The 26,792-nt window shown below is 33.4% G+C and overlaps 1 protein-coding gene across 2 annotated transcripts; it reads left to right on the forward strand.

Moving 5' to 3' along the window:
* The first annotated feature begins 1,927 nt into the window (after positions 1-1,927).
* On the forward strand, positions 1,928-23,477 carry LOC106771908 (myosin-6). Of its 2 annotated transcripts, none has more exons than XM_014657953.2 (39): positions 1,928-2,298; positions 4,197-4,325; positions 4,583-4,726; positions 4,824-4,969; positions 5,046-5,208; positions 5,358-5,416; positions 5,505-5,664; positions 5,913-6,062; positions 6,163-6,299; positions 6,401-6,547; positions 6,664-6,765; positions 7,069-7,126; positions 7,260-7,361; positions 8,835-8,872; positions 9,019-9,145; positions 9,226-9,396; positions 9,480-9,611; positions 9,724-9,833; positions 9,918-9,978; positions 10,484-10,661; positions 10,757-10,962; positions 11,149-11,268; positions 12,698-12,796; positions 13,071-13,283; positions 13,427-13,566; positions 13,715-13,829; positions 13,910-13,957; positions 14,043-14,126; positions 14,209-14,379; positions 16,759-16,914; positions 16,992-17,180; positions 17,426-17,551; positions 17,734-17,804; positions 18,095-18,194; positions 18,354-18,410; positions 21,904-21,960; positions 22,399-22,479; positions 22,560-22,642; positions 22,900-23,477. In XM_014657953.2, exons 1-39 carry the CDS (start codon positions 2,296-2,298, stop codon positions 23,012-23,014), a joined length of 4,548 nt encoding a protein of 1,515 aa, XP_014513439.1. In that variant the 5' UTR covers positions 1,928-2,295; the 3' UTR covers positions 23,015-23,477. The 2 variants fall into 2 exon arrangements, with proteins under 2 accessions (XP_014513439.1, XP_022640234.1); XM_022784513.1 differs by having other exon boundaries at positions 13,913-13,957; positions 22,900-23,039.
* Positions 23,478-26,792: the final 3,315 nt, after the last annotated feature.

Consider the following 26,792-nt stretch of genomic DNA (forward strand, 5'->3'; position numbering starts at 1 on the left):
GGCATCAAGATTAATTTTGAACCTTCTATTTTTTTATAATAAAGGTGCCTTAAGTAATAACCTTTGCTTGGAACCATATACTTTAATATAATTTTGTTGCATTGTCATAAAGTAGTCCTTTTCTAGTAATTGTCTAATGTTAAGACAATATCGCCTATAAGATTAAATTGTCTAAACGTCCTCATATATTTTGAAGTTTAACAAACAACAATAAATGAAATGAACATATGACAAAGTATTATTTTTAGAGAAACAATATAACTAAAAGATAAGTGATTTATGACAAAAAAAAACTTTGTGAAATATAAAAAACCTTAAGAAAAACTTTAGTAAAAACATCAACCGTTAAAAGATAAGTTGTTTATAAAAACTATAGTTATCTACATGTAAAAGAAACTCACAACTAACATGTATATATTTATTTTAAAATATATATTTAATTTATATATCACTAGTTACAACATAATAACATGTATATAATAATAATAATAATGCACACCATAAATATAAATATATAATAAACCCTTAAAAGAATATATTTATAATTATCTTAATCATATAATTTTTTCGTATATACAAATTAAATACCTATATAAACTATATTTAATATCAAAATTTATATAATTTTTTCGTATATAAAAATTAAATACCCATATAAACTATATTTAATATCAAAATTTATAAATATTATTTCCATACAATAATATTTAAACACTACAACACCACATATAATATAATTATTCATTTATATATTAACTACGTATATAAGTGTGAAATTATATCATACATAATATATATATATATATATATATATATATATATATATATATATATATATATATATATATATATATATATATATATAATATTACTATAATCAACCCAATTCATTTTAAAACCGTATAAATAAAACAAAAATTTATTTCAGTATATCATGAATCAACCATGTTCCATAAAATATTATTTATATAAATACATATATATATATATATATATATATAATTATTATCAAAAGAAATAATTTACTTTTTTTTCTTTTATATAATAATAATAATCATGATACACCTTACTTAAAATATATAATTAATTATTGTTGTTCTCAAATTTTGTTTCAAACAAAATAATACTATTTTATTTTAATTTCTTTTCTAAATTATTTTAATTAACATGTTAATTTCATTCTCTCAATTTAAAATAAGACACATGACTACCAACTCATAATAATAAATTCTAAAAAATTGTGTTACATTTTATTTCTCTTTATATATTATTTCTTATTTTAATAAATGTAATTAATATCTAAATCACTGTTTAAATATTTTATTTTTTAGGAGTGTTATAAATATTTATATGGTCATTAAGACGATTATATTCTTTTAGTACAACTTTAGAAATATTTAACTAAAAAAGCAAACAATATAAAAAATAAAAATAAATAATCGATAATGATAATGAAGGCTGTCTATTTAATTTGGATAATAATATTTAAATTTTAATAATATTTGAAAATTATCTACATCATTTTGTGATTAGTCTATCGTGATATTTATAATTATTATTATTTATTGTAGAATAATTTTGAACCAATTATAAAATAACAAATAAATAATATTCAAATATTATCGAAAAAAAGTTATCTAAATATCATTATATATTAATTTAGTCGAGAAAGACTTAAAAAAAAAAGAATGTCATTCATAATCGTGTCTTAAATCCAGTGTGACAAAAACAAAAGACCCATGGCATACCAGGCATATTCTGCAATCCGAGGGGATAGAACAGGGATTCCACTGTGTAATAAAAATAGACCCCTTGTACAATATATTTGACATTTATTTTTACATTAAGTTAAATAAGTTAATAATAGGACAATTTACCTTAATTCATAATAATAATAATAACAGGAAATAAACTTAATAATAACAGGAAATAAACTTATAGCAGAAGAAAAAGATGGTGGAAGAAAGAGAAAGAAGAAAAGAAGAAGAAAAGAAGAGACGAAGAACACGAAGGGCTTAACCTCTTCTTCAAAAGTTTTGGTGTTGTAGAGGGGTTTAAGCTTTCAAATTCAATTCCATTCCATTCAATTCAATTTCATCAGTATATATTATATATACTTATAATAATAATACATCATCATAGTTTTTTCACTCGGTAGATAGAGCATATCAATTCGTACCTTAGTTTTCATCATTCTCGAATTCGAAGATCTTTCGAGTTTTTCACTGGAGCTGTAGCGCAGCGAGCAAGATCCAGAACTGCCGCGAGATTTTCGATCCGATCAATCAACAGCAAATGGTATCAATTTCTCGCTCTTCTGATTTTTTTGATCTCCTATGAGTCAATTCAAAGTCATGTTGTGTTCCGTTATTGAAATTTCCGTTTGTGAAGAAAAATTACTTTTTTTTAGATATATATTTTTATTGTTTTGTGAGCTGATCTGTTATTACATGGAAGCAGAATTGGGATTTTTTTTATTATCTCTGTTTCTACAATGTACAGCTTTTCTTTTTTAATTTCTGAGCGACATTGTAGGGGTCCTATTATAGTGGGTGGTGTTTTTTGCTATTTGACTAAGTTGTTAGAAGCAACAGGGAGTTCAAATTTGCGCCACATCGTTTCAGAAGCTTACTGCTGTCAATTTGCTTTTGATGTTTTTATTTTATTTATTTATTTATTTATTTTTTTTGGATATAATCTTTAAGGATACATGTGATTTAGCTAGATACAAATCTATACGTCTGTTTTCTGAACCGGGAGCCTTAGGCTATGGACCGCTAATTTCAATTTCGTAAATTTGTTGCGGTGGTGTTGTTGCACCACTGGTTTTTTTAGAGGAATTTTCAACGCAAAGAACATTTTTTTTTTGGCATTTGAATTTGATTTTGAATTATAAAGGAACAATATGTGATCCCGCCCCCTCAACCTCTAAAAAAAAGTTCAATCAAAATGGTCAGGCAACTTGGGTCTCGTTCTTGGAAAATGCTAGTGATTAACTCCAATTAACTTAATGGGGGTATATGTGATTTTTGTATGGTTTAAGAGGACAGACGTAATCCTTCTTTCCTACGCTTGTCACTATATGTGGCACTTAATTGCTTAGTTATATCTTCATGGTCAGTGTTATCTAAGTGATCTATCTTTTTAATAGGAAATGTATAACATCCAGATGAGTTTAGACCTTTGTTGCACTGACATGGATCTGGCATCGGGTAAAAACACAGGGGTATGGGACACAAGAAATTTAAAAATCTACTGATACAGAAATATGAATAAAATATATTCATATAATGACAAATATAATTTTATAAAAATCTAGGATACAGATACATTATGTAAATAAAAAGTCTACAAAGTAAAGAAAAATAAAAGTTTATATAAACAATGCTATAGGAACGCAAATAAGCATAACATATAGCATAAAAGGAGATTACATTCTTTGACAAGAAGATGAGGAAGAATGTGAATGGAGTTTCAATGCAATGGGTAGAAGATTGGGAATTGCGGCACCATACATGACCCACCATTCTTTTGTTATGTAGTTCCATCTATCTATCTTTCAAGGAATCAAGTTTTCCAAACTCTTCTTGGGCTCTTGACTTTAGGTTCCCATGAGTGCCCAATGCATACCTGGTATTGGTATGTACTCAATACTTGTTGATTTTAGGAGTATTTGAGATTCGGAAGATAAGGTAGAAGAACTATAAATCCAGTTGTCTTTTCAAATTTTGATAGAAATGAACCATTTCGATAGCCATGCATACTCAGTATGAGTATGCACCCAGTACATGTTGATTTTAGGAGTACTTGAGCTGTGGAAGTTAAGATTGAAAAACTAGAACTCCAGCCGTCATTTTAAATTTCCATTGCAACGAGCCAATCCTGTTAGGTTATTTAAAGTAATGTAACTTTTACCTGCCGAAAATAAGCAATCATAATTCATTGCTTTATAGTGTGCTTATGTGTGGAGGTAGACTTACTCTTAGCACTAAAATACATTTTTCCGTACAACCAACTATATTTAGAGATATTTCAATTTCATTTGTGAGACTTAGAAGTTTATTTTACCTTTTTCCTTTTGTTTGATTTTCTCTTTTATTGATTGATTATTCATACTTTTGTTAGAGAGGGAATGGGTTCTGTGGGTTGCCACCTGTCAAGCCTGTTTATTTAAGTTGACACTGTCTGCTTTGTAGGCTGCCATTGCCAATCCTGTAGTAGGTTCCCATGTTTGGGTGGAGGATTCTCAAGAAGCCTGGATAGATGGTGTGGTTTTGGAGGTTAAGGGAGGAGAAATCAAAGTCCTTTGCAATTCAGGGAAGACGGTGAGAATGCTTTAATATTTATTAAATTCAATCCTATTCTTGTCCTGTAAATTTATCTATTGCTTTGAGTGCTTTAAACATAAATGACTAGTGGTATTTAAGAGAAGCAGAATAAAATAAGATAACTTAGTGGTTGCTGTATCCTGTTGGTCCTTTGGTGTATATAGGTTTACACTTTAGAAGTCAGAAGTCAAAAGTTGGAAGAGTCTGATGATATTTTAACATTGTGAGTCATGCGTCTGTCTTGAAATTTGCAGGTTGTTGTTAAACCTTCTAGTGTTTACCACAAAGATACTGAAGCCCCACCATGTGGAGTGGATGATATGACAAAACTTGCTTATCTACATGAACCTGGTGTCCTGGATAATCTGAGATCAAGATATGATATCAATGAAATTTATGTTCGTATTTCAGATGCCAACCCTCCAAACAGTCTCCTTTGTATCTTAATGTTTTTATCTCTACTTGACATTACCTCATTCCAAATTTTGCTTCCAGACTTACACTGGGAATATATTGATTGCTGTGAATCCTTTCATAAAGCTTCCTCATTTATATGATAGCCATATGATGGCACAATATAAAGGAGCAGGTTTTGGTGAGCTAAGTCCACATCCTTTTGCTGTTGCAGATGCAGCTTATAGGTAATTTCGTTCTTTTTGTGCAAACGGGTAATTTATTAAATTGCAAGTCTGACAGTATAAATTGTTATGGATTTAGACTTATGATTAATGAGGGAATCAGCCAGTCAATATTGGTTAGTGGTGAAAGTGGGGCTGGGAAAACAGAAAGCACCAAGTTACTCATGCGCTATCTTGCTTACATGGGAGGGAGAGCCAATAATGCTGCCGAAGGTAGAACAGTTGAGCAGAAAGTTCTGGAGGTAAGGGATTAATCCTTTATAGATTTGTTTTCTGGCTTGCTGGTTGGCTACTGTAAATTTTTTATGTTGTTTTTTACCTTTGCTAGTGTTTAAATTTGTTAAAAGCTTATCTTATTAGTTGGCCTTTTTACCCTGTTCCCCATTGACAGTCCAATCCTGTTCTAGAAGCCTTTGGCAATGCAAAGACTGTTAGAAACAATAATTCAAGGTGAGAAGTTATAGTAAGTAGTTTTTTTCCTTCCATTAGTTTTGCAAAAATTTGCTCCTGTCTTATTTGTGCTATTTTGTCACCTCAGTCGTTTTGGTAAGTTTGTGGAGATTCAATTTGATAAGAGTGGAAGAATATCTGGGGCTGCTATCAGAACTTATCTGCTGGAAAGATCACGTGTTTGCCAGGTGTCAGATCCAGAGAGGAACTATCACTGTTTCTATATGCTCTGTGCTGCACCTCCAGAGGTAATTAGATGCCTGTTGTGTAGAATCAAGATTAGATTGACAGAAAGATTTGAAAATCAATTTATAATATATAGACCTTAATTATGAATGAGCAACCTACCTTTTGTCTCTCGTATATTTTTTCAACTTGTACGATGTGTCCTTTTTGGTTTAATTATAAAATGATATTGGTATTACCTGTTAATATTAAGTCTGTGCTTTGCTTCTTTGGGTTATATTTTCTTGACCTTCCCTATTTACTTTTGCAGGATATTCAGAAGTTCAAATTAGGAAATCCTAGAGAATTTCATTATCTGAATCAAACAGATTGCTTTGAGTTGGAAGGGGTTGATGAGTCAAAAGAATATCGTGATACTAGGAGGGCAATGGACGTTGTTGGAATAAGTTCTGAGGAGCAGGTATTTTATTGGAGTTTCTGTAAGTTTGTGAATATATTCTTAAAATATGTGTTCCAATGCTTGATTGTTTTTTTTGTTTTTCCTCACCATCACTGTGCAGGATGCAATATTTCGAGTGGTTGCTGCAATTTTGCATCTTGGCAACATTGAATTTGCAAAAGGGAAAGAAATGGACTCAAGTGTGCCCAAAGATGAAAAATCCTGGTTCCATCTACATACTGCTGCCGAACTTTTCATGTGAGCCAACTTTGCAAGCTTGCATTTGTTAAAATATAATCTCTTAGTAGGCTTGCATTTTGTACCCTTTCCATTTGACTTCTTGTCATTATATTTTTCAGGTGTGATGCAAAGGCACTTGAAGATTCTCTTTGTAAGCGTGTAATTGTTACTCGTGATGAAACTATAACAAAATGGCTAGATCCAGAATCTGCTGCACTCAGCCGTGATGCTTTGGCTAAGATCGTGTACACGAGGTTGTTTGATTGGTAAGTTGGAGTGGGTTGCTTGAAGATGATGTTTGGGCCCTAAGATAGATTTACTGACAAATTTGGTCAATTTGTTCGTAGTTCCCACTTCTGTAAATTTCTGTCATCTTTTGCAGGCTGGTAGATAAAATTAATAATTCTATTGGGCAAGACCCTGATTCGACATCCTTAATTGGCGTGCTGGATATTTATGGTTTTGAGAGTTTCAAGACGAACAGGTGCATTACTGGTGCCCCTTTTGTTCTGTAATTAACTTGGGTTGATCTTGTTGAGTGAACATCAAAGAAAGGGTATATTAATCCACTCCATGCCATTATTTACCATGTGACTTCTAAAAAAATGGCTTGGCATTCTTTTATCATATTGCTCCACTCCATTTTGAAGTACTCAATTATGAGTTAGTCCACTTTGCCACCTAAAAATATTCTAGGCATTTTACTGATTAAAGGCAATTCTGATGAAATTTTGATAGTGATGGTTCACGTATGTTTTATCAATACCTCGTTCTTTGTACGTTGCAGTTTTGAGCAATTTTGCATCAATTTGACCAATGAAAAACTTCAGCAACATTTTAATCAGGTTTGTTTGGAAATAAAGATTATGTTCTTGATGGTTGCTCTGCCAGCTCTATCTTTCATATTTGATGAGGATACTTGTTATTTTTACTCATTTTACACATGCTCTTGCAATGATCAAAATGCTTGATCTGCAGCATGTTTTCAAAATGGAGCAAGAAGAATACAAAAAAGAGGAGATTGATTGGAGTTACATTGAGTTTGTTGATAATCAAGATATTCTGGATCTCATTGAAAAGGTTTTTCCTTCTTACTCCACAATCATTTTGTTGATTGGCTTTATATATTGTACCAATCTTTTATTAAGTTTTTCCTTTCTTTTCAAAATGTTGTTGATCCCACATTGACCAAAGATATGATCAAATTATGATATATAAGTATATGCTAACTCACTTTAGAAGTCAGTTTTAAGAAGTTGAGTTAGACTTTAAATGCACTTTTTAAGATGAGATCAAAGTTTATCCTAACAAGGTATCATGTCACTCGATATAGGATTGCTATTCAGCCACACAAATATTTAGTCATATGCTTGAGATGTTTAGTTCTCATTGTGAGGGGTGTATTAGAGATCTCATATTGAGTAGAAGTATGACCAAATTATACTACTATATAAGTGGATGCTACCTTATTTTACAAGTTTATTTTGTGAAGTTGAGTTAAGTTTAAAATTTCTTTTTTCAGAAAAAAAGTATAGATTGAATGTGAAGGGAGGTTATATTTGGTAGGTTCTAAAGCCCACTGTAATATGTGTGGCTGTACTTGAAAGTTGACTAGCTTGCTTGCTGGTTTATTCTGGAGAGATGCTGTAGCTTGAAATGTAATTTCCTTGACCACTTGGAGGTGACTTAACCATTCTGGAACTTCATTTTCACGATAAGCCAAGTCTTGGCATGCACTAGTTTGCCAATAATTTTTTTATAATTATTAAAAGAATTGGGAAAATTAGAAATTAATTTTTGGAAGAAAATAGGAAAAATAAATATTAAAATTTCACATAATTACACATTGACAATAACAACTTAATTTTTGATGAAGTTATAAAATTTTAAGCGACTAGTCACTATAATTAGGGTTTCCTTTCTGAATTAAACTATTATTTTGAAGACAAACATTTTTCTAGATTAATATAGAAGATAGGGGATACAAAATACCTTGAGATTCATTTTACTGCAAAACTAAATGTAGATGCTTTCCAGAAAGTATGCTAAATATCAAGTGTTAGGAAGCGTGAGGGTCAAGGGTTGTGTTGACTACAAAGTTAAAGTAATTCAGTGTTTCCTCCATACCCTTTTTGAATTTCTCTTCTCATATTTGTTCAAAATGGAGGGAATAATTTGAAAATACCTGTTGATGTGATTTATGTGATCAATTCAAACTCAAGCTGCTGATATAATTTGCCTGATGTCAAATGGTCAACATAAAAGGATCAGTTTCTCTTTGATGGTTAAAAATAAAAATGTTATAGTTGTCTGTTTACATCTATTAAGCGAGTAGGTTTTGATAGCAAGTTTGATATAAAAGGGGATGGGAAAATATGAATACCTTGATGAAAATATATTTTCAAGTTTTGTGTCGGCAAATTCATGTTAGTACTTTGTCAACGTGTTATAAATGATTTTGACATTCTTTACTTGCTGACAACAAAATTGTGTTTTTGCCATATTGTCATTTGTATATTTATTATTGTCATTATTTGTTTTATATAATTTCAGAAACCTGGAGGCATTATTGCTCTTCTTGATGAGGCTTGGTAAGCATACTTTGTACTGTGCCTTTGAATTGCTATTGTGGGTTTTAATATCTCAATACTGCTTGCTGAATTCATTAATTTTATTCTGCTATATTCTTAAATTTTTGTTGATGCTCTGATAAGCTATATATGCATTCATTTTGCAGTATGTTTCCTAGATCAACACATGAAACTTTTGCCCAAAAGCTGTATCAGACATTCAAAAATCATAAAAGGTTCAGCAAGCCCAAATTGTCACGTAGTGACTTCACAATTTGCCATTATGCGGGTGATGTAAGTTGGAATATTTGTACTTTTTTTTTTTCTGCATATATAATAACTAGAATGCTTGATGTGATCTGTGTCAATTCTAGGTCACCTATCAAACTGAATTGTTCCTGGACAAGAACAAAGATTACGTTGTTGCAGAGCACCAGGCACTTCTTTATGCGTCAAAATGCCCCTTTGTGTCTGGGTTGTTCCCCCCTTCACCTGAGGAATCGTCCAAACAATCAAAGTTTTCTTCAATAGGTTCCCGGTTTAAGGTTGTTATTTTGTTCCCTATTGTTTAAAGACACATGGTTAGTCTCTTAACTTCTGTAGTTTTGAAATCTGACATTTCATGCAGCAACAATTGCAAGCCCTACTTGAAACTCTCAGTGCCACTGAGCCGCACTACATTCGATGTGTTAAACCCAATAATCTTCTTAAGCCAGCAATATTTGAGAATAAAAATGTTTTGCAGCAATTGCGATGTGGGGTAAGAGATGCTTCTTTTTCCTGTTTTTGGACCGTGTAGTTACTGTTGCAATTGAAGTTATACTCTGTCCTTGTGTGATTATATAATGATTGCTTAATTAATCCTATTGTAGGGAGTTATGGAGGCAATTAGGATAAGTTGTGCTGGTTATCCGACTAGGAAAACATTTGATGAATTTGCAGATCGATTCGGACTTCTTGCACCTGAAGCTATAGACGGGAGGTATCTAAGTTGTTAATCTTCATTATTGGTCCCATTAGTTTTGATATTTTGAAAACCTAATCTATTTCATTTTTTACTTGTTAGTTCTGATGAGGTCACTGCTTGCAAGAGGATTCTGGAGAAGGTTGGACTTAACGGCTATCAGGTAACTATTTACATGTGTTCAGACGATTAATTCATTTAGAGGCTTAATCTTCAATTTGAGTGTAATCAATGGAGTTTACTCCGTTTACCTAGAATGTCTTGGATAAAAAAATGCTTTGTTTTAAGTAATCTTCATTGACCTGAGTATTGGCAAAATACAATCTCTAATATTTTCTTACACTTATTGGATAATGATGTATTGGTTATTTTCATCCTTTTTGTTACAGCTTTGGAGTTTTTGCTGGGACCAGCAATATCCTTTCATTTCTTCCTTTTTCACCCTTCACTGCCATTCTTCGGGCAGTATTCTTGGAAATGTAGTTTTGGTTTAGGAATTATAACTGTTTTATATCTTTGACAAGTGTGTAATAAATTTCTATTTATGTTCATCTGTACTCACTACAATGAATTTTGATTGTTAAATGAGGTAAAACCATAAATTTGCTTATTTTCTTTACAAAATTATATTCAGTTTTTGTGGTTTATTGTACTATTTCTTGCTGCAGATTGGTAAAACCAAAGTGTTTCTTCGAGCTGGTCAAATGGCAGATCTAGATACTCGTAGAAGTGAGGTCTTAGGAAAGTCAGCTAGCATTATTCAGAGAAAAGTTCGCACCTTTTTGGCCAGCCGAAGTTTTGTCTCAATACGCTTGTCTGCTATAAAGATTCAAGCTGCATGTAGAGGTATCTACTTTTTTCTTAGAAACATTAGCTCACTAGTTGAATTCAGAGAAAAACTCATTTGGAAAGTTTCATGAGTTTTTTGATGGTGATTACAGGACAACTTGCTCGGCAAGTTTATGAAGGATTGCGACGGGAGGCTTCTAGTCTGATGATTCAGAGATTTTTCCGCATGCATGTTGCCAAAAAGGCGTATAACGAATTGTATAGCTCGGCTGTTTCCCTTCAGACTGGTATGCGAGGGATGGCTGCTCGTAGTGAGCTGCGCTTTAGGAAGCAAACCAGGGCTGCTATTGTCATTCAGGTAAAACTTTTTGAAAATACATTGGTGTAGCATGTTTTAAATAGTTTTAGAACTCTTATTGTCCAATTCCAAAGTCGATATATCCTCTACAAAATCATTGTTGATGAGCTTGGTTTTTCATTGTTTAATATATTTTTGTTTCATGGTGATTTATGCTTGCAACTGTGATTATTTTGTGTATTGCAGAGCCACTGCAGGAAATACATAGCACTCAGTCATTTTACGAACTTAAAGAAGGCAGCAATTGCAACACAATGTGCATGGAGAGGAAAAGTTGCTCGACAAGAATTAAGGAAGCTTAAGATGGTAACATTTCCCCTCCTCATCACTTCTAAAAGAACACTTGAATCAATCAATTAAATGTTTTAATCTTAATGTGGTAAGTTATAATTACTGAATGTTAGAATCTATTTTATTAGCTGTATTATTTCTGTCAGGATTTGTGTTTTATTGTTTCCTTATTTAGCAGATTATAATCACAGTATATGATGGGATATCCCTGAATCATAGGGATCTGGTTGTCTAGGGGCTATTGTTATACTTCCTAAAATAGCTTTCTAGCCTTGTATATAAAGATTGTATTCTCAGTATAATAAGATGAATCATTCTACTCTAAATTATAACATGGTATCAGACCATAAGGAGATCTGGCAGTCTCTCCCAGTAGATGATCTTGGTTGAAATAACTTTTGTGCTAAAAAAATGTGACATCTCTGGACACAATTTTTGGGATGGTGGGTGATAGCATTTATATTCCTTTTGTGTTGATCTATATCCTACGAAAACACATTTTAAGGCTCTAGGATCAAGTTTACCTCTATCAACATCATGGACATGGACGAAAGAGATTCACCAAAATATTCTTGGACCAAGGTGGTTGGATGTGGACACTTTTGGATAAAAAGAGGACAGAACCTCCATAGGGCTCTTGGAAGCTATACTAGAAGGTAGTCTATTTTAGGTAACAGGCAGTCAGTGAGAACTGCTTCCCTCAATAACCCTTTAAGAAACTTTATGTTGAAAAAGAAGAGCCTAAGTTTGGTCTAGAAGGTGCCCATTTTTCCTCTCAGCAAAATCCCATTTAGTAAGAAAACCCATGTGACACAAGTACAATCATCTATAAAAGTAAGAAACCAATGGACACCAAAAAAATTTGGGACAGTTGAGGGACCCCACACATCAGTATGAATTAAATAGAGGGGAAAAGTGCTTGTATTATTACTAACTGGAGGAGGAAGACGTTTGTGCTTAGCAAGCTAACACACTTCACAATTGAGACTTGCCACTTCTATTTTCTAAAAAGGGAAGGGAATAACGATTTTATGACCCTAAAGGAAGGATGTCCATGGTGACATGATGTAAGAAGACCTTCTCCATATTGGTCTTTATCAAATAAGAGAAAAAAGAGGTGTTGTTTTCTAGGTCTGGTGGCAGACCAGATTCCATTACCTGGCAATCCCAGTTGTAGACTTTTTGGTTTACTTGGGTATAACATTGTCTTTAGAGAAGGTGCGTTAGGAGTACTGCTATGTGGGGTCATTAAACCTTCCTCATACTAGCCTGAAAATCATAACATTAAAAAGTCAATTATTTTGGTCAGAATCAAGGGATATGCTAGTATTTATCGGGAAGGGAGTTCTTATATAGTTCTTATTGTTTTACATGTTCCCATTAGTAGATGTTTTTCTATTTTTTGCTTTTCTTCAGCAATTGAAATCTTTTTTATTAATTTCAGGCTGCAAGAGAAACTGGAGCTCTACAAGCTGCCAAAAATAAGCTTGAAAAGCAAGTTGAAGATCTCACATTGAGGTTGCAGCTAGAAAAACGGTTGAGGGTAAATGATTATTGTTTTGTCAGTTCTAACATGCAAACAATTTTACTGTGGTCAACTGGCAATTTTCCTGTATTATGACAAGCACTCCAATTAATTTAAAATAAATGTTGCGGTACAATCTGTTAACTTTATAACAATTCTTACTTTAGATACTTTGAATGGTGGTTTGAACCTAATTTGTATAATTGGTGGAAGCCTATTTTTGTTCACACATGCACATACTATGTAGTATCTTTCCTTGCTATGTTTGTTAAATCTCTATTAACAAATGTAGGTTGACATTGAAGAATCAAAAACACAAGAAAATGAAAAACTACAATCTGCTTTGCAAGAGATGCAACTTCAGTTTAAAGAAACAAAGTTATTACTTCAAAAGGAACGAGAGGCTGCAAAAAGAGAAGCTGAGAGAGCACCTGTCATACAGGAGGTTCCTGTTGTTGACCATGCTCTGTTGGAGAAGCTAACTAGTGAAAATGAGAAACTCAAGGTGAGCTGATTATGGGCATAAATATCTCCTCTTCACTGAAATAAATTCTTTCTATTTTGGTCTACTATGAATTTCTCACATTTTTGGAAAGATAGGTGGCCAATTCTTTCTATTAATTTTGAGCTTCCTTGAGTTCATTACAGACCCTGGTGAGTTCGTTGGAAGAGAAAATTGGTGAAACTGAAAAAAGATACGAAGAGGCAAACAAAATTAGTGAAGAGAGGTTGAAGCAGACTTTGGATGCTGAATCAAAAATAATCCAGTTGAAGACAGCTATGCAGAGGTATTGTTTGGGATCAAAGCTTTTTTGGTATCTTTATTTGAACTATTACTATTTCCAGTCTTTTAACAGCCATTATCCATAGCCTCTACTTACAATTATAAGATTCTGCACTACCATGAACATTTTTTGTTTTGATTGATATTCATAGGCTCGAAGAGAAATTCTCTGACATGGAATCCGAAAACCAGGTTCTACGGCAACAGTCTCTGCTAAATTCTTCATCAAAAACAATGTCAGAACACCTTTCTACCCACATATCTGAGGTAAATTGTGCTTGCTAATGTGTGTATCTCTTCATGCACTGTATGTAAGTTTAAAGTTTTGAGAATTTTATCTTTTTCAGCAGAAATTGGAAAATGGTCACCATGTGGGTGAAGATCATAAAACTTCTGTAAGTACATTGCTTTCTACACTCTAGTACCTATCCACTACTAGACATCTGTTGTGTTCAGTGAAATTTAAATTCTTGTTTGCAGGAAGCACAGAGTGTCACACCTGTGAAGAAGTTTGGTACAGAATCTGATGGGAAATTGAGGAGATCCTTCATTGAGCGTCAGCATGTGTGTGCTTAAAATTTTGACGTGTAATATATCTTTTCTTCGTGTAAGTATGTTCAAATTTTTAACACTTTTTTCACTGTAGGAGAATGTTGATGCACTTGTGAACTGTGTTACGAGAAATATTGGTTTCCATCATGGAAAGCCTGTTGCTGCATTTACCATTTATAAATGTCTCCTCCACTGGAAATCATTTGAGGCTGAACGAACAAGTGTATTTGATCGCCTTATCCAGATGATTGGCTCTGCAATTCAGGTAACTTTTCCTTCAAAATTATTAGATTGAACCTTCACCTTATAGCTTAAAATTTTGATATTATATTTTAGACCATTAGAGCCTTTACCTATCCTTGCCATATTCCATGCCATAACTACACTAGTTATTCTAATTTTGTACATTCTAAATTATTGAATAGTTAGTCTAATGTATTGCAATATTACCTATCTGTTTATTGCAGTGTATTCTAGTTGGGAGTGAGTTACAATGTTCATTACATTAGTTATTCTAGCTTTTGGACTTGAGTTACGTTTAGCTCAAATTCAAGACGGATCCAAAGCCTATCATAGATTTGATATTGGACCAACTTCAGCTGTCCCAAGATCTACATGACTAAGCAGATTTCCTATGAAATCTATTTGGCTTCCCAACTTTTCTAATGCAATAATAACTGTTGAGATATAAGGTGAAGAGACAAAATAATCTGTGTGTCTATTCCACCAAAGAAGCATATATATATATATATATATATATATATATATATATATATATATATATATATATATATATATATATATATTGATAGGATGTTGACAGTGTATGTGAGGAGGAAGAAATATTAGTAAACGTTAGTTAACAGTTAGAGGGAGTTAGTTGCCTAACTGTGTTAACAGTTAGGAAGGGAGGGAATATACCTTTTTATAAATAGTTGAGCTGGGGGATTGGAGAAGGAACTTTTGATCATTCTTGTGTTTTGAACAGACTATTTAGTCTTGTTGGGGGAGATTAGGCTCCCTTATTACTCCATTCTTGTATTTCTTTCTTGGTGAATAATACGAAACAGAGGTTATCCACAGTTTGTGAGTTGTTGGTGTGTGTAAATTGGGAAAAGATTTAGGTTTCTTTATCAAAAAATGTATGTATATATATATATATATATATATATATATATATATATATATATATATATATATATATGTATGTATGTATGTATACACACACACACACAAAGAAAACACAAAGAGATGGCCAAGATCCGTTAGTTACATTTAACATTGCCTTCAAGTTAGTCCATATAAATGATATAAACCAAGCTTGTTACAAATATATAATCAATTCTAGAACCTACAATGATTTAGTGAAGATACTTGCCACCAATTTATCATTAGAGTTAACAATTTCAGAAGTGACGATCTACCTCAATATGTTTAGGCCTCTCATGAAATACTAAATTTTAGGAAATATGTAGGGCAACTTGGTTATCACATATAAGAATCATTTGTGTGAACTCCCCCTAATTAGGTAGAAGTTTGGAATTGGGATCCATGGGTGAGTCAATGGACTTGGAATTCATTAGTCCAATTCCCTCTCAAAAATATTCAATGCATACTTCCCTTGAGAAATTACAATTCCATTGTTTACCTCAATTCCCAAGAAATATCTGAATTTGTCAAGACATAGGTGTTGTTTTATTTGAAGGCTGTCATGATAATCACTACTTGTAAGAACAATGTCATCAACACACACTATAAAGTAGATATGTCTAACAATTATGGACAACAAAATACTGAATGATCAGCCTTGCATCTAGTCATACCAAATTGTTGGACGACATTAAATCTACCAAATCATGCCTGGGAGACTACTTGAGACCATATAAAGATTTGTGTAGGCAACATAACAATCTGAAGAAAGAGGTTGGCAATCGTAATGAAGCATGATTTCCATAAAACATTTACATTAATGAATAGTGGGTCCTCCAGGAAGGCACAAATCTAGTTTAGGTTATGATACCATGTTGACATATATGGTGAATAGACAAAAATAATCTCTATGTGTGTCTATTCCACGGAGGAGCATGTGTGTGTGTGTGTATGTCTCAGATACAAAGAGATAGCCCAAGGCCCATTATTTACATTTAACAACAACATCAATAATAAATATAATAAATTCCTACAATCTCCATGCTCTAGATGTTCAATCCCAGGCATGGGGGTTGTTTTGGGATCCACATGAACTATAGCTATAGCACTAGTAGAACTTATAAAGGCTTGGGCATTCCTCACCTCTTGATCTAACTTTTGGGGTTAACCTAGGCCTAGCTCAAATTTAAGAGTGTGAATATGTTTTCTATTTCAGATATGTTAACAGTAAAATGCAATTGCAGTTTTCTTTTCTTTTGCCCTGGGCTAGTTCGTGGTTTAATTGTTATAGTTATCCCTCCAACCATTTTTCTTCAAGAGCTTTGCATAAGCATTTGTGGAACAATCAACTATGCTTTTACCTTCTGTGTGGTATAAAATGACGTGATTCTAATTTGCATGTTATATTCTATAGTTATGTTTTTTTATGGTATTGCAAAGAAAAGTATGGGAGCATTTGTAACATTTTGTCCTTCTTCTTCCTTACTCTTTCCAGAATCAAGATGACAATGATCTTATGGCCTATTGGCTGTCAAATATGTCTGCACTATTGTTTTTGCTCCAGCAAAGTCTGAAATCTGGTGGTTCTGCTGATGCAACTCCTGTAAAAAAACCACCAAATCCAACGTCCCTCTTTGGGAGAATGACAATGGTATTGAATATTCCATGCATTTTTTTTAATTCTGTTCCCTCTTTCAGAAAAGGTCACTGTAATTTGTTTGATTGCAGGGTTTTCGCTCATCTCCTTCTTCTGCCAGCCTTCCTACCCCTCCATCGGAGGTTGTACGCAAGGTAGAAGCTAAATATCCTGCTTTGCTTTTCAAGCAACAGCTCACAGCCTATGTGGAGAAAATATATGGTATCCTTAGGGACAACTTGAAGAAAGAATTGGCATCATTGCTTTCTTTATGCATCCAGGTTTGTCGAAATGTGGTGGACAATTGTCGAATTGTTTTATTATTACTTAATGGATGAAGTTGGATATAGTGTCTTAAATCCTGTATGAGCTATCATGGCTAGTCCCTGATCTGGATAGTATATACTATCTCCCTTCTGGAGATATTCTCTAGAAATTTCTAAAGGAATTCTCAGGCTCTATTAACGTTTTAGTCACGTGTGTTTTTGGTTCTGATCCTCATGCTAACCTTATTGCTGAAATACAGGCACCAAGAACATCTAAGGGAGTGTTACGTTCTGGCCGATCCTTTGGTAAAGATTCGCCCATGGGTCATTGGCAGAGCATTATAGAATCACTGAATACTCTCCTCTGTACTCTGAAAGAAAACTTTGTAAGAAACAAAATGTCATGCTAACTTGTTTGTGTTAAGCAATTACTTCCCTGTAGTCCAAATTCATGCTATTTTCTAAAATTTGGTAAAGCATGATGTAGGGTTCTCCAATAAACCCTAAATAAACAACAGAATCTAGTGAACCAATGTAACATCTTATGATATAATGTTTTGGATTTCAGGTACCCCCAGTCCTTATCCAAAAGATCTTCACTCAAACATTCTCATATATTAATGTTCAACTCTTTAATAGGTAAGTGGTTTTTGTACATGCTATAATAACAAAAAAGAATTGTTTTGCATCATTTTTTTTGAAGAGGAATAAAAATAAGAGGTTATGTGATGTGAATGTATCCGAGTGTCTTGACTAAACACCAGAGGCTCTTGTTTATAGTCAGAACCACAAATACAAAGGATAACAGTTACATAATACGCAGATCATAAAATGCCTAATTACAATATTTCGCTACGCAATAATTCATAATTGCAAGATTCCTTGTAATCTTAAAAGCTAACATTTTCTTTTCAATAAATTATTTCTAGTCTTCTTCTACGTCGTGATTGTTGCACATTTACCAATGGGGAATATGTGAAAGCTGGTTTAGCAGAATTGGAGTTGTGGTGCTGCCAAGCAAAAGAGGAGGTAATTTGTTATGTTGATGGTATTATGGTGTTAGATTTTTAGTTAGTACATTTATTGCTTAGGCTGTAATAAAATACAGTGATGACTTATGTTTGATCTTTGGCTATCTGGACTTGTGTATTGATCTCCAAAGTCTAACTTAATTGCTTGGGTTTGCAGTATGCGGGTTCATCTTGGGATGAGCTTAAGCACATTAGACAAGCTGTTGGGTTCTTGGTAAGTGTTTTATTTGATAATACAGCACTATTTATGTCCCCTTTGTTTTTGTTTTTTTGTAATATTTGTAATTCTCACTATTTAGGATAAAAATGTATGTTATATTATGGTGAGATTACAAATCCATATATATAATGCTAGAAAGCTATTTTAGGAAATATAATAATAGCTCCTAAAGAAAGAATCTCTATATTTCAGGGATATAATCATAACTGATAATTATAATCTCCTAAATAAGGAAGAAATATAATTAATAAAATAAAAAGATTCTAACACTCCCTCTCAATAATCTCCTAAATAAGGAAGAAATATAATTAATAAAATAAAAAGATTCTAACACTCCCCCTCAAGCTGGTGAATATGTATTTTCCATTCCCAGCTTGGAAACAATACTTTCAAAGTTGTTCTTGTTCAGTCCCTTTGTTAGAATATCTGCAAGGTTGTCTTGTGAAGAGACATATGGAGTACAAATTAGACCACTATCTAATTTTTCTTTGATAAAATGTCTGTCGATCTCGATATGTTTGGTTCTATCATGCTGCACTGGATTATGAGCTATGCTAATAGCAGATTTGTTATCACAATAAAGTCTCATTGATTCATCTGACTTTATTCCTAAGTCTTCCAAGATGATTTTTAACCACAGTAGTTCACATATCCCTTGTGCCATTGCCCTGAATTCTGCTTCAACACTAGATCTGGCCACGACATTTTGTTTTTTACTCTTCCAAGTCACAAGATTTCCACCAATGAAAGTGCAATACCCTGTAGTTGACCTCCTGTCCACAATTGAGCCTGCATAGTCTGCATCTGTATATGCTTCCACACTTACATTCCCATTTCATTCAAACAAAATTCCCCTGCCTGGGGTTCCCTTCAAATATTGCACAATTCTTAGTGCAGCTTGTAAGTGAACCTCTTTAGGGTGGTGCATGAACTGGCTAACAAGACTTACAGCAAATGCAACATCAGGCCTAGTGTGAGATAAATAAATAAATCTACCAGCTAACCTCTGATACATTTCCTTGTCAACTGCAGTACCTTCTTCTACATTCCCCAATTTCATGTTTGGATCAATTGGTGTACTAGCAGGCTTGCATGTTGTCTTCCCTGTTTCTTTCAACAAATCTGTGATGTATTTTTGCTNAGATATAAATATTCCCTTTTTAGAATGGGCCACTTCAATCCCTAAGAAATACTTCAATTTTCCCAAGGTCTTAATTTCAAATTCCTTAGCTAGATGTTGGCCTAACAGCTGTTGCTCCTCCTCATTATCACCTGTTACTATAATATCATCTACATAAACCAATAGCACTGTAACTCTCCCTGATTTAGAGTGTTCATGCGCTTCCTGAGTTTGAGGTACCGGGACACGTAGAAGGTGAGTGGTCAATGTTTCCATAGAGGGAACCTCATGACTAGTTAGAAGTTGATCTCTGAGATGATCAAAATCGGGATGTAGGGCCCGAAGGATCAATACCATGTAATATTTGTCCAGTTTCTTTTGGATATCCTTTAATGGGTCCGCTTCCAAAAACATCCTTAGTTCTTCGACGGCATATTGGGCTTCAGCCATAAAGGACACCATATCATGGTTTGTCATTTTAAGAGATGCAAGCTTGTTCGCAGTGTCATAGAGACGTTGAATATNNTTGGCATAAATGCTTTGAGCTTTCTTCCAAAAGGAGTGACAAGTTTTGAAAGCCCTCAAAGATATAAGAAGGTTGGGTTCCACTGATTGCCATAATAGGGCACACAACTGGAAATCTTCTTGTTTCCACTTATCAACTTTTTCAGTAGGCACATGACTTCCATCTTGCTCAAGGTGGTCATAAAGCCCTTGGCCAAGGAACCACATTTCAACGGCAGTAGACCATGATAGATAATTTTTTCCATTTAGCTTCTCGGAGGTAATTGATGGACTTCCGGAGAAGGAAAGAGAATTACCAGACGCCATCTCTGAAGATGACAAATCGTACCAATGAGAAACAAGAAAAACCTTAAGGGTTTAGACAAACGGGATTGTGACGGTGGCTGGCGGCAGACGGCGGCGAACGGCGGCCGGCGATGAAGGATGGCTGGCGGTGGTGAGCGGTGGCGGGCGGCGAACTATGGCGCCGTACAGATGCTACGAGACAGAAACCAGAGCGGGATCGACCCTTCTGATACCAACTTGAGAATTAAACTGTAAAATAATTCTAGAGGGCTTGATTGATCCCTCTCATAATCTTCTATTTATAATAATAAATTGATACAAGAGTACATGATAATTAGAGTAACCTAGACACAATATAAACATGATAATTAGAGTAACCTAGACACAATATAATCATGANAATTAGAGTAACCTAGACACAATATAATCATGACAATTAGAGTAACCCTAGACACAATATAATCATGATAATTAGAGTAACCCTAGACACAATATAATCATGATAATTAGATTAACCCTAGACACAATATAATCATGATAAATAGGATAAATATCCTAACAGTAATGCAGTGAGAAGAGATTTGAAAGGAAAAGCACTACAAAAGAAAGAGCACTGCAGCAATGAAGGCTACAGTGTAAAGTTGTGTTGGCAACAGCAATGAAGGCTGTTTAGACAGAGAGAGTGGCAGCAATGAAGGCTGCCAGCTAGGGTTTTAGTGCGCAGTCAAAGGCGGCTCCCAGATGTTGAGAGCTCCGATGCCATCTCAGTATTTAGGATAAAAATGTATGTTATATTATGGTGAGATTACAAATCCATATATACAATGCTAGAAAGCTATTTTAGGAAATATAATAATAGCTCCTAAAGAAAGAATCCCTATATTTCAGGGATATAATTATAACTAATAATTATAATCTCCTAAATAAGGAAGAAATATAATTAATAAAATAAAAAGATTCTAACATTAATGAATATTAGTTTTCTATGAACTATGTTAGTTATAGCTTCTACCTTTTTATGAATGATGGAAATCCACCTTAATTGCAATCTTGGGATGGGGTGTTTAGTCTCTCATCAATTGAGTCTATGACTAACTTGAGCAATCATCGTCTAACAATTGCATCTGACTTAACCCAAGTCCAAATTCTAAGTTGATATAAATCCTAACCTAATTCTTCTGTTGGGCTAATCACTATGCCCATAACTCTAGATATTATGTGAGTTCGTTACGTGAAATTCCCATGCTATCACTTTCGTGGGGAGGTTCCTTGATTTCAGTGTCGAGGTGGTGTATTTAGTTCCTCATCAATTATATGTGGCTAATGTAATCTTTATAAAGTTTGGGTGGTCTGAAACTTTCGACTTGATTTTAAGACTGAAGAATTGTATTTAGAATAATTAATTACAATGCCGAATGCCGAAATTGAATAAAATAATGTGACAAACGAAGCTATTTTTCCTAATAATTTTTTATGATATGACCAAAATCCAATGGCTTAAATTACATATTACATTATTACATCTATTGGTTTAATTATTGTCTTATTTTTGTTCAGGTTATTCATCAGAAGTATAGGATTTCCTATGATGAAATCATTAATGATTTATGCCCAGTAAGTCTCTATCTATCTAGATCTCTGTGTATATGGAGCGCGCAACTTATTTCCATTAATTTGTTAATGTTTAAAATGCCCTATCTTTGATAACATAATGAATTGTTATAAGAGCAATTTTTTTATGACGAGTTCTTGAAATGATCTCGTGTTTAGATTTTGTTTCTTTGTATTTGGCATCATGAAAACGTTTCTGTAAGTAGAAGTTGAGGAAATTGCCTTGATTTTATGACCTAAACATAAACTTGGAAAGTGGACAATGAAAATAGTAAAAAGTGAAATCAAAAACATTTTTTCAGATCAAATAAGCACTAGTGTATGAATGATCACAACTGCTTAATCTCTCACGTTTGCCCTTGCTGTCTACCTAAGCACGTTTTTCAGAATCTATTAGTCTCATACCTTTTCTCTTGTGTCCCCGCTTCACTCTTGCATCAGATCATGAGTGTCCAGCAGCTGTACAGAATATGTACACTTTATTGGGATGCTAACTACAATACTCGAAGCGTATCTCCAGATGTAACTTTTTTCCCTTTCCCTTCACTATTTTCTCTGATAACTGGGAAAATGTGTGATAACATGCTCCATTCTCCCTTCAGGTCCTTTCAAGCATGAGAGTACTTATGGCTGAGGACTCTAATAATGCTCAAAGTGATTCTTTCTTGTTGGATGACAGTTCCAGGTGAGATTGCTAGTATAAGGAAGGCTTTCAATGTTGCTTTGATTGCATAATATATCTTTTGAGTTTTGGAACATGGGAGGGGAAATATCATCTGCCATCATAACCAATAGAGGAAAGTTTAACACCGTGTAGTTGCCGTTTAATTTATGTGATCTATCAATTCTTGGTCAAATTTTAGTACAATTCTACATTCATGATTTTGTATCTCATAGTTGATTAATGACTACATGTTTACGGATACTTGCTTCTTTGTACAGCATCCCCTTCTCAGTAGATGACCTCTCTACATCACTGCAAGAGAAGGATTTCTCAGACATGAAATCGGCTGAGGAGCTGCTTGAGAATCCCGCCTTCCAATTTTTAAATGAGTAGGCAAGGGAAGCTTAGTTTGTGTTTATCAGTCCTCAAGGCAAACAACAAAGTCAGTTGTTGTCCTTGTCAAAGGTTGTAAATCCATTTTTATTTTTATTTTTATTCTTTTTCCTTCTATATTTTTTATTTGTTTTTGGTTTACCATCCTACAGCTTGTTTGTCATATCCCTGCATCGCCATGACCATTATGTAAAATTATTTTTTCATTCTTTCGTTGGCATTCAATTGTAAAGTCTTCATATTAAAGAGGTGGCAGGGATATTTTTAGGATTAGCGAGCTTCCCTTGTATGTCCATTTTTGCTGTCCTGGCAAATCCTGGTCAGAAAACGGTTAGAAAGTGAAGCTGAGCTGCTATAGTTTTGTTTTGGAGTTGAAGCTCACTTTCCACTCATTTTTTTTTTACAATGTAAAGAGTCAAAAATGAACATTGATATATAATCAATAGATTTCTCACATTCTCGAGTCTGAACTCCACTTTTTCTTTTCGCCGCTTTTATGTGCAAGATGGTCAAATAATGTTCTTATCAATTTAGAAATTGTATAGCTGCAACGGGTTGCTAAGTTTTATTGCAGGTAATACAAGCTAATTAGGTGTTTGAAGAGTACTCCAATTTAAACCATATGCTTGAAAGGTCAAATGAACTTTATGGTGAGTTTGGAGTCTCAACTAAGAAAGGTGATTTTTAATCGCTCCGAGGGAGGACTATCCAAAACATATTTTAAGAGTAAAATTAAGGTTAGGATTAGGTTACACCTACAAGTAGGAATGGAAAAGTACTAGTGGCTCTTAGTATACAGAATATGCGTGAATAAAATTGGTTATAAATAATAAGTGAATATTTTAAGATTCATTCAGTGATCAACCTAAAGTGATTAAAAGATATTCTCAAATATATTTGTTAAGTGCAATTATCATATATTAATAGAATGTGTAACTAAATATGGATAATTTGATTAAGTTGTAACATCTTTTAATACTATATATTAACAAAATATATAGTGAATCAAGTATATTATTATTATTATTTTTGCTAATTTAACATATAAATAGTAAGTTGTTATATTATTTGATATTTTTTTGATATTATTAGTTTTTACAATAAATCTCATAGATCTATAAACTCGATAAATAAACATAGTATTTGACTTGAAAATACACGTAATTTATTCTCTCTCTTTCATTCATAAAGATCCAAAACTCTTTTACTGACTTGAGCGTTGGAGTATCTTTTACAAGTGGATATTTCCCTTCTAAAGAATGAAAGATTTGATTCCAATTATTAGGAGCATTCAAGTCACTACTAGAATCTTGTCACTTGTCCAAAGGTCCATGCACTTTTTTGATAACCATGGGACCCTAGTAAAAATTTTCCCTAACCTCACTCTTTCATGGTAACTACTCGAAGACAAGCCTAATTGTCATACGAGATGGAGTCCAACCCAATGAAGATCCTTTAGGATCAGATGCAAAAGTTGATCCAGAAGAGCAAGCAACTGTGCAAGCGCTACGATGAAGAGCTCAAAGCCTTGCGTACCTAATACCAAGTAGACCTCAAAGTGCTAAACCAAAAGCTAGCCAGCGTAAAGCCTCCTCTACATCCTTGTCCTCGGAGGAAAACTCCCTAACTGGTGGTCCAAACGTGGCACTCATCGTTAAATGAGGAGTCTCTCTCACAAATGATTTGTGGCAGGAGCCACACTTCTGTGCGCCAAGGAAGTGGTCAAGAGGAGGGCTTACGCAACTCCCTAGTAGATCAAAGCAAATTCTGAAGAGCTCTCAAGTGAGTCATAGTCAATCTTCTTAACATAAATCCTAAAGAGCTTGAAACAAATCAACTTAGTACATGACCAGGGAGACTCATGGATGATCTTCCCACTTTAGACGAGATCGTAGTGCACAAAGGTATCACAACCCCCACTAAGATGGAAAGTCGATAGTCTCAAACTATATTAGAAATCCTGACAAAAGAGTAAATCAAGAAAGACATAAGACTTCCTAGGCATATCTGAATTTCCAAGTTAAGGTCTGTTGCTCATGGCTGCCTAACATTGAAAACTTCCATCCTTTGACACCAGAAGTAGCCTGGGCCAACATCCCAAAGGGATTTTAATCAACCTCCTTAGATACAATGGAATAACTAACTCAACGACCCATTTGAAGGCTTATCTAATCGAAGCATTATTCACACCTAGGACAAGATGGTGTTTTGTAGATTGTTTCCTACCACTTTAGATGGACCAGACTTGGACTGGTATTACACGCTACCCCATACTTGGTGGACTCTTTTGACATGTTAAGTACCAAGTCTAAAGCCTAGTTCGTTGACCGCAAGATAGTGTTCACCACCTCAACAGCCCGTCTAGGTCTAGCAGTCTGTTTTGCCTCCTGTGTAGCTTGTAGTTCAAAGTTAAATTGTCCAGTCACAACCTTTCCCTGCTTAGGCGAGGGGAAACGTCCATATTATCACAAGACGTTTTTTTGAAGGGGGTGATAAGTGCATATTTATGCCCTTATTTAGCCTTTTATATTGGATTCTTAATTGTTTTTGTACTTTAAAATAATATTTTGATTAGAAATTGTTATAATTGGGTTTAATAAGCATAAGATACAAAAGAATTATTAAAATAGCTTTTTAGCTACATAAATGTTCTTTGGTTATTTTAAGGTGTGTTAGTACAACTACAACTAAGTTGGGCTCATGAAGGTGTGGAAATAAATTAGTTAAAATTTCATGACACCTTAAAGATAAAACCACAAAAGGTAAAGCCAATCATTTCATGAAGTATTGCATGAAGAAGGAAATAAAAGGATGAAAAAAGTGAAGAAATTTGGCTAAGCCAGGAAGAGGGAACGAACAACAAAAATTGAATCTTGCAGTTTTTTCTATTTTTCTACTAAAACAACTTTGATAATTGATAAATGTTTATGATAAAGGATAATTTGGGAAAAATACATGTTAAGATTTTTTATTTGATATTGTTAAATAATTACCTTATTTAACTATATCAGTAAATATCAAAAGATAATATTTTCCAAATCTATTTTAATCTACCAAATATCTTCTCAAATACTTTTAGATCTCCACAATAATGAAATTTATCTTGAAGATGTATTTAGAAGATAATTAAATGATATTACATTATAAAAAAGAAGATTATAATAATAGAAAAGCCTAAAACAAAGTCTAGTTCAATTTATATATAAAGAGATTTAGGGAAACACACTAGGAGAGTTGAGGAGGGGATAATTTCGTCCTCTCTCTCTCCTCTCATGTTCTTCACCCTCTCTTCTTCTATTTTTATGTTATTTTAACATTCCATGAAGTGTTAAGCCTTTAGGGTTTATTCTATTGTAATTTCTTAACTAGATGTTGAGGTAGATGAATAAATTTGTTTGTTATTTTGATTCTTGTTGTGATTTATTTTCATTCTTCTCAATAAAGTAAAATTAATAATTTTTACATTGTAGCAAGTTAGGATGGTGTTAAATCTACATAACATATCAATCATGAGTCCAAGGGTTTTTAATTTTAATTGAGAATTTACTTTGATTAAAGTTAGAAACTTTCATGTAATTGAATGAGTTTTTGCCAATTATTGATAATGTACTTTGGTTAAGGGTGAAAACTTTAACAATAATTAATAAGAAATGTACTTTGGTTAATTATCTTTTTACTTGATGTAATAGGTAAATGAATAAAATTGATTAGGAATAATAATATTTAATTGAGAATGTACTTTAGTTAAATTTAAAGTATAGGGAAGCAGGAGGGGGAA

The sequence above is a fragment of the Vigna radiata genome, chromosome 8 (assembly GCF_000741045.1).
Source record: "Vigna radiata var. radiata cultivar VC1973A chromosome 8, Vradiata_ver6, whole genome shotgun sequence".
Lineage (NCBI taxonomy): Eukaryota > Viridiplantae > Streptophyta > Magnoliopsida > Fabales > Fabaceae > Vigna > Vigna radiata.

Bases quoted from the DNA above. Each gene is read 5' to 3' on its own strand.
- LOC106771908 (XM_014657953.2), top strand. The intron at 4,727-4,823 runs GTTCGTATTTCA...TTTTGCTTCCAG, and splicing joins ATGATATCAATGAAATTTAT to ACTTACACTGGGAATATATT. The intron at 4,970-5,045 runs GTAATTTCGTTC...TTATGGATTTAG, and splicing joins GTTGCAGATGCAGCTTATAG to ACTTATGATTAATGAGGGAA.